At 46.3% G+C, this 13,069-nt stretch overlaps 1 protein-coding gene across 2 annotated transcripts; it reads right to left on the reverse strand.

Annotated features, from left to right (window-relative positions):
• Window positions 1-159: 159 nt before the first annotated feature.
• On the reverse strand, window positions 160-12,659 carry LOC114787611 (mitofusin-1-like). Of its 2 annotated transcripts, XM_028975305.1 has the most exons (17): window positions 12,169-12,659; window positions 11,935-12,070; window positions 11,689-11,851; window positions 11,473-11,597; window positions 9,250-9,358; window positions 9,036-9,143; window positions 8,806-8,959; window positions 7,567-7,634; window positions 5,688-5,809; window positions 5,478-5,604; window positions 4,719-4,823; window positions 4,262-4,364; window positions 3,954-4,180; window positions 3,493-3,609; window positions 3,215-3,411; window positions 1,191-1,325; window positions 160-630 (listed from the first exon to the last, which is right to left on the reverse strand). In XM_028975305.1, exons 1-17 carry the CDS (start codon window positions 12,281-12,283, stop codon window positions 561-563), a joined length of 2,181 nt encoding a protein of 726 aa, XP_028831138.1. In that variant the 5' UTR covers window positions 12,284-12,659; the 3' UTR covers window positions 160-560. The 2 variants fall into 2 exon arrangements, with proteins under 2 accessions (XP_028831138.1, XP_028831139.1); XM_028975306.1 differs by lacking the exon at window positions 1,191-1,325.
• Between the last annotated feature and the right edge of the window lie 410 nt (window positions 12,660-13,069).

The following is a 13,069-nucleotide window of genomic DNA, read 5'->3' on the forward strand; positions in this document are numbered from 1 at the left end:
CGGTTCAAATCCTGATCAGCCAAGGTGATCGAAGCACCGTCCCCACACACTGCTCTAAGGGTGATGGTTAAAAGCAGAGGACACATTTCGCTGTGTGTCACCATTTGCTGTGCTTCACAATGACAATCACTTCACTTAAAATACATAAATGACTACAGGTTTATATTTAGTTTTTTTTATTGTATACTGGCCCAGTGAGAACATTACTAATTATTAAATCTAATGCACCATGACTATATTTAAAATAAATAATTATCAGAATTAATCCATAATAACAGCCCAGTGAACATTCATATTGAATCCTTAAACAAGATGAAACAAACAAGACATTGTTCCACATTCTGCCTGGTTCTGATTATATATAAAATACTTTTATTGAGTATTATTTGAGGTGGCACAGATCACACCTTAAGATGAATGTGTGATTTTGATTCAATTAATGATTGATCTGAAGTAGTCAGTGATCTACTAGTCAGTCTGACTGGAGGGTAGAGGTGAGGAGTGAATGATTGAGATGCTGGGCGCTGGGCAGTGGCTGAGATGATTGGAGTGTTCATCTGTCAGCAATGTGACTGCAGGTACTGTCGGGAAAAAGCCTCCAGTTGGGACTCCAGGTTCGTCGCTCTGTGTCTGAAACACAGCAAGTGCGGCAAATAAATACTTCATCTGCTTCATGTCTTCACACACTCCAGAATGTCATGTCTGGTCTCCAGGATGCTCAGGTCAGTATCCAGTATGTCATGCCTGGTCTGAGCTTCCTGGAGACCATGCATGACATACTGGATACTGACCTGAGCTTCCTGGAGACCAAACACGACATCCTGGAGACTGACCTGAGCATTCTGGAGACCAGACACGGCATCCTGGAGACTGACCTGAGCATCCTGGAGACCAGACACGACATCCTGGAGACCAGACATGACATCCTAGAGACTAAACTGAGCATCCTGGAGACCAGACATGACATCCTGGAGACTGACCTGAGCATCCTGGAGACCAGACATGACATCCTAGAGACTAACCTGAGCATCCTGGAGACCAGACATGACATCCTGGATACTGACCTGAGCATCCTGGAGACCAGACATGACATCCTGGAGACCAGACACGACATCCTGGACACTGACCTGAGCATCCTGGAGACCAGACACGACATCCTGGAGACCAGACATGACATCCTGGAGACTGACCTGAGTGTTTTGGAGTGTCTCTGCACCGCCTCCAGCCTGTGGATTCTTGTGCTGATTTGGCGGATGTCTGTCTCCAGGTCCATTTCACTTTTGTCCACCTGCTGACACAGCCTGGCCAAGGTAGTGCTCATCTCCCTTTATGGTTGGGATTAAATGCTTTTTAAACTTATTTTAATAAACGCATAATAACGTCCCCTTGCATTGTGTATGTGTGAAAAAGTTTCCCCCTGTCTGATTTCTTTTTATCATGTTAGTCACATTTGAATTTTTCAGATCATCAAAAAATACTCCAGCGAACCACAGTGAGAGCCATTATCCACAAATGGTGAAAACATGGAGGAGTGGTGAACCTTCCCAGGAGAGGCCGGCCGACCAAAATCCCACAACAATCTTCCAAAGAACTTCAAGCCTCACGATAGAAAGTCATTTACCGGAACGCTGAAGTCAGACTGGGCAGCTGGTGTCAGTTAAGTCAGTTTAGAAAACGACATAAAATATTGTCGCTTCAGTCCAAGTACACATAATATAAATCGCATGTAATCGCACGATCTGACATCGTGATTGCGTGGTGCTCCACTTGTGAACCTGAATGTGGCCGAAACAAGACCGTTAGAAGGCTTTATTAGTTAGATTTGGAATGCACTCTTCACTCTTCATTTGGTAATATCAGACAGAATTTGAACATAAGGAGAACCCCCACTGTCAGAACACTGGCCACTGGGAGAAATCCGGCACGCCTCCTGAATGCTATCAGCCCTGGAAAATGTCATGTTGTTGATCTCCGGACACTCAGAGACTGATAAGATCAGCTTTGTGTGTGTTTGTTTCAAAGGGGCAGAACGAACGCTTGCCCGCTTCGAAGCTTTGCTTTTATTTGTCATGCAAAAATGCGTCATGGGGTGCAGTGTAAATCTGGTGCTCAGTGGCACCTTGGCAGGTCGGGATTCGAACCAGAAACCTTTTGATTACGGGGCCGCTTCCTTCACCGCTAGGCCACCACTGCCCCATGTGGCTGAACTACAACAATTGTGCAAAGACGAGTGGCAGCTACACCTCCACAGCTCTGTAAAAGATACATTGCAAGTTATCGTAAATGCTTGATTGCAGTTGTTGCTAATAAGGGCGGCGCAACCAGTTATTAGGTTTATTAGGACATTAGGGGCAATAACTTTGTCACACAGGGCCATGTAGGTTCGGAAATATTCTTTCTACATTTACATTTACATTTACATTTACGGCATTTGGCAGACGCCTTTATCCAGAGCGACTTACAACGTGCTTAAGTTACCATCGATAAAGAGATCAATTCCTGTTCACTAGGACCCCCAAATATGAAAACAATAAATTTCTCCCTTAATTATAAAATCCTTTGCTTAACTACATTTTGTGTTTACTTGTGTTGTCGTTGACTGATATTTACATTTATTTGATGATCTGAAACATTTAAATGTGACTAACATGGATAAAAGTAAGAAATGAGAAAACAGAGAACACTTCCACACCACTGTGTGTATACGTGTCTTTGTATACAAATACAGTACGGGCCAAAAGTTTGGACACCTTCTCATGCAAGGTGTTTTCTTTATCTTCATGACCATTTACGTTGGTAGATTCTCACTGAAAGCATCAAAACTATGAATGAACACATGTGGAGTTCTGTACTTAACAAAAAGTGGAGACCTGGCCTCCACAGTCACCGGACCTGAACCCAATCCAGATGGTTTGGGGTGAGCTGGACCAACAAGTGCTAAACACCTCTGGGAACTCCTTCAAGACTGTTGGAGAAGCATTTCAGGTGACGACCTCTTGAAGCTCATCGAGAGAATGCCAAGAGTGTGTAAAGCAGTAACCAGAGCAAAGAAACTAGAATATAAAACGTGTTTTCACTTATTTCACCTTTTTTGTTAAGTACAGAACTCCACATGTGTTCTAAAAAAACACATGTGTGTTGGCCTGTACTGTATATATCTACACAGAGCCATGTACATAATTAAAGAACAGTACTGGGGTAACAACGGACTTACTGCTGGACCTGCTGACCACAATGGGCACTGCATATGGGCATGAGGGCCTGCAGCCTCTCCATGGCGAACTCCACAAACTGCTGCTTCAGCGCCCGTTCCCTGGAGCTGTTTGTCCAGGTGACCTTCTCATACAGGTAGAGCAGGGCATAAGCTGTCAAGGACAGAGCCAGGAGCCTCCACCCCACACATCGCCACACCTGCACATGACCACAGGACATGCTGTGGTGCTGCCATCAAAGCAGCACAACGACGCAGCTGACGTTCACATGTGAACTCACCGCTCCACCAATGATCACGACACCCATAGATGCTCGGGAGGTGAGGGACACAAGTCTGGCTGCCATAGAAACAGCAAGCTCTTCGTGGGTGAGGGAGTCTGGTTGTCCAATGGGAGCCTGAAAACCCCAATGTCATGTCACATCGTGCACCTTGTTGTTGACATCACGTTCATGATGGTTTAGATAGCTGCTATAATTTACAACTACAGTGAATTCGATCTTGAGTTATTAACGTGAAGCATCCTAGTAGAAATGTAGAAGTCTAGTGGGTAAGACTCTCACCTATCAATCGGAAGTGCAAAGACCCAGGTTCAAACCCCACTTACTACCATTGTGTCCCTGAGCAAGACACTTAACCCTGAGTGTCTCCAGGGGGGGACTGTCCCTGTAACTACTGATTGTAAGTCGCTCTGGATAAGGGTGTCTGGTAAATGCTGTAAATGTACGTCTGTATAACTGACCAGAATGTTCTGGTCCAGGACTGTCAGGGCCCGTTTTGCATTCAGTGGACCTAAGAACCGGTTGACCAGCATGGTCCAGCCCAGCGAGAACCTGAACTCGATATCCTCCTGGAAGTCAGCACACAGAGTGGCGAGGTTGAGGTCATAGGTCAGATCAAACCTCCTACTGGGTAGGTAGAGGTGCAGGTGACTCCGTGCAGCAGGGGGCAGCAGAGGCAAAATGCTGTCTGTGGAGAAACACACACATGCACAGAGCTCTATACAGATGCTAATCAGAACACGTCAGGAACGTGTGTGTGTGTGTGTACCCATAACATCTCTCTGTGATGACTGCACGTAGCCGCTGATGCTGCCGGAACAGCGAGAGATCAGGTTCCTCCTTATCCTGTCCTCCAAAAATTCGACCAGCCTCTGCAACGTGGAGTCCACACAGAACAACGCGTGTTGAAATGAATCTCATAGTCGATGCATTGCGATTCAAACGTGGACGATTCTTCATGGATGCAGTGCAGAGCACGATCCATTATTTCATAATGACGTTGCTTGGTGATTTTTTGAGGTAAAAAGTAGTGGCGGCCTGATCTGAGTACAGTAGGAGTTCGGCCCTCTGAACACCGTACACGTTTTTACTGAGCTTTGTAGCAGCGTTCAGTTGACCCCGGTTTATCAACTGCCGCATTGATAACCGGAATGTGAAGATTCCCACCTCTATTGAGTACTTGTGTGTGTGTGAATGTAAAAGGCTGGTTTGACCTTTGAACTCACCGATTTGTATTGTGTGATGATGAGGGGCGTCGTGCTGAAATCGGAGGAGAAGTTGCTGACCAGTGGTGTCAAACCCCGGATCTCATCAGCCATGGCGACCGACACCTGGAGAAAAAAGGACTACGGCCATCAGGCGGCCTCAATACGAGATCAATGAAAACAAACGTGTGTTTATTCCTGGCAATGCAGCATCAGCAGTGGGGCAGTTGTGGCCTAGCAGGTAAGAAAGTGGCCCCGTAATCAGAAGGTTGCCGGTTCGAATCCCGAGCTGCCAAGGTGCCACTGAGGTGCCACTGAGCACCAAGGGTGATGGTTAAATACAGAGGACACGTTTCACAATGACACCGTGTGCTTTTTTTTTAGCAAAAAAAAATGGTGTTGGTCAAGTAAATAAAAAAGGCGTTTTGGATTAAATAACAGGCCTGAAGAGAAAAGAACTCTTACTCGCAGGGGGAAAGAGGTGACGATTGGTCCAACGGGGACATTGAGAAGTGAGTTTTGGCATGACACCTGAGGCATTCGTATTTTGCTGAAATGAAATGGTTTTGTAACCGGTTTGGGGGTGAGGGGAGAGAGATGGGGCTCAGCAGAGTGGAGAACCAGTGGATTACAGGATGGGTGGAATGTCTGGTGGTTAGATGATTGGATAGTTTGTTGGGTGCTCTGCTGATCGGCTGCTGTGTAACTGGACAATAAAGTTTCCCTGGAACACAGACATGTTCCTCGGCTCCGAGCCGGAGCGTGAACTCACTTCCTCACCTGACTTGCCACTTCATCACTGAGGGCCTTGATTTTCTCCTTCACATTTTCTGACAAGAAGTTGATCTGGTTTCGAACAAATTCCAGGCGGTCTGTCAGCGCCTCTCTTTCCTCCAGAGACAGAACCCTGCAGATCACAGACAGGAATGTGTGTGTGTGTGTGTGTGTGTGTGTATGTGCATTTCATGTGTGGTCAGAGGAGAAACTTACTTCTTCTCTGCTGAGGAAATGTTGATGGCATCCATCACAGATTTGACTGACTCTGTGATCTGTGACGCTCTGAGGGTGTGCTGCTCGAACTTGGTCTTCACTGCAGACTGGGAGATGAATTCCTGCAGAGTGGAAACATCACATACCTGAGAATGACGGGGAGTGGAACCCGGCTAAATCAGAACATTAGTGTCATATCGAGGAGAGGAACAAAAAAAAACATTTCTTCCATTGCTACACGAACCTGGTGAAACATCCCTTTAATCTATAATGAACCAAATTTACGAAAGCAGAATAGTACGCCAAGCAGCATATTGCCAATTCGCGTAGGAGCGTAACACCGCAGCGTAACACAGTCAAAAACCACATGCAAAGTCTTTTTGCGTGGGTGGTAGACACCATGATGTGGCAAATTCCACAGCTTGTGCAGCTCACATTGAGGGAGGACTTCAGCGAAGCCTTTTGCCATCTTGTCACTGGTGAAATCTTTATACTTTTCAAACCTCTTCAACAGATGTTGAGCTCTTCGTGGAACTACAATGTTTGTTGTTGGGGAAACTTACATTGGTGTTAGAAAAAGGAAGCTGCACATAGTTCAGCAGAAGCTGAGACCTTTTTTTTTTTAAACTGCAAATCCTCTTGTGATAATTCATTCTTTTTATCACCATGTTGTTCCCTGAAGTCACAGTCATATTGGTTTAGTAAGGAATATTGAAGTGTCAGTTACATTTACCAGACGTCCTTATCCAGAGCGACTTACAACCAGTAGTTACAGGGACAGTCCCCCCTGGAGACACTCAGGGTTAAGTGTCTTGCTCAGGGACACTATGGTAGTAAGTGGGGTTTGAACCTGGGTCTTCTGGTTCATAGGCGAGTGTGTTACCCGCTAGGCTAACCACACCATCAGTTGAGTTTCCATCAGAAGCAAGTGGGCTATCCCGAGCTGCCAAGGTGCCACTGAGGTGCCATTGATAGCTCAACCGAGTAGAAGTTTCACAGCGTAAGGTCCACTTCCTATGCCATTGACCACTTCCAGGATTCCAACATTCTTGGAGCATTGACTCCTGTCAACAGTCAAATGCCAGCATCAATAGGGATGATGTCCATCTGCTCAAGGTAAGGCCATTTTCTTATGTCAGCAATTTGTTAAGAATGTTAGTGTGTATCACAGCAATGGACTATTTATTTGTGCTTCTAGTCGAGATTCTGCAGGTCACTCTCAGGATGGTCTGCACCAATCAGGGCACTGTTATAAGGCGCTGTGGTTCCACCCATCGATGGCTGTGACATTTTTGTGGACATGATTTATGTGTTTTTCAGTTCTGGCAATCGGCACACGCCTGCGGGTTAGTTTGTGTTTTTCCCCTTCTGTTTCCCCTGTTTTCGGCCCTCGCGCCGTTTTGGTTTATGTGTAATAAATGATTGTTCCCACAATGTCCCGCCTCTGCGCTTCCTTTCCCCGTCAGCTCGCGGACGTGACAGTTACTGGGATTTGCGGCGTGTGTGTAAATTAAGTACATGTTTCGTGGGTGAGTTTTGAAGTTGGTGAAGCCCCCGGTAGGCGATCTGGTATGAGCGGTATTGCCTTTCTTCCTCAATCATAGCTTCCGCATCAGTCACTTCTCTGCAGCATCCACTTTATTCTTTTAATTCAGAGCGCATTCAACATTCGGCAACTTAAAACTTTATCAAAACAGTCCCTGTTTTTTCCTTGTGCGCAGCAGACAGAACAAACTAGGACGCGGTGGCCCAAAGTCACATAAGCTATGAATAACTCATTGTCTTTCTCCAATTCCAGTTTCCTGTTTTTTCCACCATGTCAACATACAAATTTCTATTTCAAGAGAAAATTAGAAATGGCTATAAAAGCAGCACTTGCCTCAAATGCCCGCTCAAAGCTCTGGAACTCCTTCAGCCTTTCCTGGAATCCCTCAGCTAAAGCACCACCTAGAACAACAAAAATAAATACACAACACATAAAACACAAGCCACAAAGACACACTACAACTCATACAGCAATACACCAACAATCACAACAATCACAGAGCATTCTGGTCAGTAACACAGACGTATATTTACAATATTTACCAGACGCCCTGATCCAGAGCGACTTTCAATCAGTAGTTACAGGGACAGTCCCCCCCTGAAGACACTCAGGGTTAAGTGCCTTGCTCAGGGACACAATGGTAGTAAGTGGGGTTTGAACCTGCGTCTTCTGGTTCATAGGTGAGTCTGTTACCCAAAAGGGGTACCAACCACCTCCAGCCATCAAAAGAAACGTCCCTACACCTTCATCCACATCTCCAACCACCAAAAGACACAGGAGTACAACACCAACCACCAAAACACACAACAATACACTACCAACCATCAAAACAATATACTACCAACCACCAAAACACACAACAATACACTACCAACCATCAAAACAATACACTACCAACCACTAAAACACACAACAATACACTACCAACCACCAAAACACACAACACACACCAACCACTAAAACACACAACACACTACCAACCACCAAAACACACAACAACACACTACCAACCACCAAAACACACAACAACACACCACCAACCACCAAAACACACAACAATACACTACCAACCATCAAAACAATATACTACCAACCACCAAAACACACAACAATACACTACCAACCATCAAAACAACACACTACCAACCACTAAAACACACAACAACACACTACCAACCACCAAAACACACAACACACACCAACCACTAAAACACACAACACACTACCAACCACCAAAACACACAACAACACACTACCAACCACCAAAACCCACAACAACACACTACCAACCACTAAAACACACAACAACACACTACCAACCACCAAAACACACAACAACACACTACCAACCACCAAAACACACAACAATACACTACCAACCACTAAAACACACAACAACACATTACCAACCACCAAAACACACAACAACTCACTACCAACCACCAAAACACACAACAACACATGACCAACCACCAAAACACACAACAATACACTACCAACCACTAAAACACACAACAATACACTACCATGAATGGTAGCTCATGAACGAACACCATTTGGTGTCCAGCTCACCTGTTTCTGGCATCCCCTGTGCACGGTGCATTCTGGAGCTCAGAACCTCTTTTGCAGACACAAAGAAAATGTGACGGGGGGCTTGTTCAGCATCTACCACCTTCAGCTCCTCCACCAGGAAGGCCATGCAACGCTGCAGGTGCTGCTGACGCACCTGATGGTTAACAGCAGCATTTTGAGAACATAAGACTGGTGAATAAATCCAACTCTAGAGCACAAACCAAACATACTTCTTCCAGGTATTCTGACTCCGCCACAGAAGCATCCCAACGATTGTTCAGGATGAAGATGTTTGGCTTTGATATCCGTTCACTGACTTGGTGGAAAAAGTGTTTCTCCTTTGTAAGAAAGTCAGGGAATGTGTCAGAGGTCTCCAGTTGCTTCAGAGGAACTGTCTAAATAACATTTGATTAGATTCAGTGTGGCTAATGATTTTAAACTCACTGTGTTCATTAATGTGGATTCAGAATTGGCCACAAGCACAAAGACATCTGCATCAAGACAGAACTTATCAATCCAGCTGTCCAGCTCCGAGGTAACATCTATACCTGGGCTTTAGAAGCAAAGAGGACTGAGATGACTGAACAGTACAATTATTGTACAGTATGGTTGATTGTTTAGTGATTGTGAAATCTGATGATTGTGTAGTACAGTTATTGTGCAGTATGGTGATAGTGTAGTACAGTGATTTTGAATTGTGACGATTGCGTACTATGGTTGATTGTGTAATGCATTGATTGTCTAGCACAGTGTGGTGCAGTATGGTTGATTGTGTAGCACAGTGGTGGTGCAGCATGGTTGATTGTGTAGTACAGTGGTGGTGCAGTATGGTTGATTGTGTAGTACAGTGGTGGTGCAGTACGGTTGATTGTGTAGCACAGTGGTGGTGCAGCATGGTTGATTGTGTAGCACAGTGGTGGTGCAGCATGGTTGATTGTGTAGCACAGTGGTGGTGCAGTATGGTTGATTGTGTAGCACAGTGGTGGTGCAGTATGGTTGATTGTGTAGCACAGTGGTGGTGTAGTATGGTTGATTGTGTAATGCATTGATTGTCTAGCACAGTGGTGGTGCAGCATGGTTGATTGTGTAGCACAGTGGTGGTGCAGCATGGTTGATTGTGTAGTACAGTGGTGTTGTAGTATGGTTGATTGTGTAATGCATTGATTGTCTAGCACAGTGGTGGTGCAGCATGGTTGATTGTGTAGCACAGTGGTGGTGCAGCATGGTTGATTGTGTAGTACAGTGGTGGTGTAGTATGGTTGATTGTGTAATGCATTGATTGTCTAGCACAGTGTGGTGCAGCATGGTTGATTGTGTAGTACAGTGGTGGTGCAGTACGGTTGATTGTGTAGCACAGTGGTGGTGCAGTATGGTTGATTGTGTAGCACAGTGGTGGTGCAGTATGGTTGATTGTGTAGCACAGTGGTGGTGTAGTATGGTTGATTGTGTAATGCATTGATTGTCTAGCACAGTGGTGGTGCAGCATGGTTGATTGTGTAGTACAGTGGTGGTGCAGTATGGTTGATTGTGTAGCACAGTGGTGGTGCAGTATGGTTGATTGTGTAGCACAGTGGTGGTGCAGTATGGTTGATTGTGTAGCACAGTGGTGGTGTAGTATGGTTGATTGTGTAATGCATTGATTGTCTAGCACAGTGGTGGTGCAGCATGGTTGATTGTGTAGTACAGTGGTGGTGCAGTATGGTTGATTGTGTAGCACAGTGTGGTGCAGTATGGTTGATTGTCTAGCACAGTGAGGGTGCAGCATGGTTGATTGTGTAGCATAGTGGTGGTGCAGCATGGTTGATTGTGTAGTACAGTGGTGGTGCAGTATGGTTGATTGTGTAGCACAGTGTGGTGCAGTATGGTTGATTGTCTAGCACAGTGAGGGTGCAGCATGGTTGATTGTGTAGCACAGTGTGGTGCAGTATGGTTGATTGTGTAGCACAGTGGTGGTGCAGTATGGTTGATTGTGTAGCACAGTGGTGGTGTAGTATGGTTGATTGTGTAATGCATTGATTGTCTAGCACAGTGGTGGTGCAGCATGGTTGATTGTGTAGTACAGTGGTGGTGCAGTATGGTTGATTGTGTAGCACAGTGTGGTGCAGTATGGTTGATTGTCTAGCACAGTGAGGGTGCAGCATGGTTGATTGTGTAGCATAGTGGTGGTGCAGCATGGTTGATTGTGTAGTACAGTGGTGGTGCAGTATGGTTGATTGTGTAGCACAGTGTGGTGCAGTATGGTTGATTGTCTAGCACAGTGAGGGTGCAGCATGGTTGATTGTGTAGCACAGTGTGGTGCAGTATGGTTGATTGTGTAGCACAGTGGTGGTGCAGTATGGTTGATTGTGTAGCACAGTGGTGGTGTAGTATGGTTGATTGTGTAATGCATTGATTGTCTAGCACAGTGGTGGTGCAGCATGGTTGATTGTGTAGTACAGTGGTGGTGCAGCATGGTTGATTGTGTAGTACAGTGGTGGTGCAGCATGGTTGATTGTGTAGTACAGTGGTGGTGCAGCATGGTTGATTGTGTAGTACAGTGGTGGTGCAGCATGGTTGATTGTCTAGCACAGTGGTGGTGCAGCATGGTTGATTGTGTAGTACAGTGGTGGTGCAGTACGGTTGATTGTGTGGTTATTAAACAGCATGGCGGAATTCTGACTAGTTCACCTATCCATCAGCACCAGGTCGTCCCTCAGCAGGGCACACTTTGCCTTGGGCCAGTAGACACAGACCAGGCTGCCAGAGTCGAGGTTGGGGTCCATGTGCAGGGCATGGGCAAGATGGTTCACTGTCTGGTAAAGAGGAATACAAATATCAAATATACACACACACACACACATACACACGTATATATAAATTGTGTTGATATGTCTGTATCTGTGCCTCGATGCTCCTCCTTGCATCAGAACCCTCTGCAGTAAGGTAGGCCATGTCCTCATCGCTGCCTTCCACACTCAGGAAGCAGTTGGTGGTGTGGCCAATGCCGGTGGGAAGGACGCGCTCACGTAGCATGGCATTGATGACGGTGCTCTTACCGTTGCTTGTTCTGGAACACAGAACCATCCGCCGTTCTTCATCCTGGCACGCACACAGTGATGGTGCTGGAACAAGTCCTGTGCACCCACTCACCTGCCAAAGAAAGCCACCTTCATGTGCCGTCTGGCCAGAACCTCCCGGATGACCAGGAGCTTCTGGAAACAGGCCTGCAGCTGTGCACACTGGTCCTCCTCAGCCACGCCGTCCAAATCGTCGTTCTGACACGTCTCTACACACACAAACACACAAACACACAAGCACAGCGAGAGTGAGCATTTAACGCGGGGTCCGTTGGAGAGACGAACAGGAGATTACAGACAGACAGACCTTTCACGAAGTCTGAGGCGTCTCTCACGTACTCCAGCAGCTGCTCAAACACACAGCTGATCGTCCTTTTCGCCACGACAAAGTGCTTCAGTGGAGAAGCGTCCTCTGGGTCCATGCCGACGCCCTGCAGAAGTGCAGAATTCTGGATTGGCCAGGTGTAGAGTGATGTGGGTTCCTGCGCGTGAGCATGTTCTGCGAGCGTCCTCCATCAGGAGTGTGTAAATACGTCAATCCTCTTAGCGCTGTAATCACCTGGTCCGCGGCGCTACTTTAGACGCCTGCTGTCCCCGTCAGGGACTCTGCCGGGTTACACTGGTGGGTTTAGGGGGTCTGCGTGTTGTAACACTCTTTAGCCACCAGGCGGAGCCTACAGGGACCCGGCCATCTGATCTGAAAAGCGTGGAAGACTGGAGTTTAACACCAACCAGGACACTGTGCTGAGTATGTTCATGTCATGAATATGTCTGTAACACAAACACACACACACACACACACACACACACACGAAGACAGAAGCACACACACACACACACACACACACACACACACACACACACACACACACACGAAGACAGAAGCACACACACACACACATACACACACACACACGAAGACAGAAGCACACACACACACACACACGAAGACAGAAGCACACACACACACACATACACACACACACACAAAGACAGAAGCACACACACATACACACACACACACACAAAGACAGAAGCACACACACATACACACACACACGCACACACAAAGACAGAAGCACACACAGACGCACACATGCACACACACGAAGACAGAAGCACACACACATACACACACACACACACACACGAAGACAGAAGCACACACACATACACACACGCACACACAAAGACAGAAGCACACACAG

This window comes from Denticeps clupeoides, chromosome 4 (assembly GCF_900700375.1).
Source record: "Denticeps clupeoides chromosome 4, fDenClu1.1, whole genome shotgun sequence".
In the NCBI taxonomy this organism is placed as follows: Eukaryota; Metazoa; Chordata; class Actinopteri; order Clupeiformes; family Denticipitidae; genus Denticeps; species Denticeps clupeoides.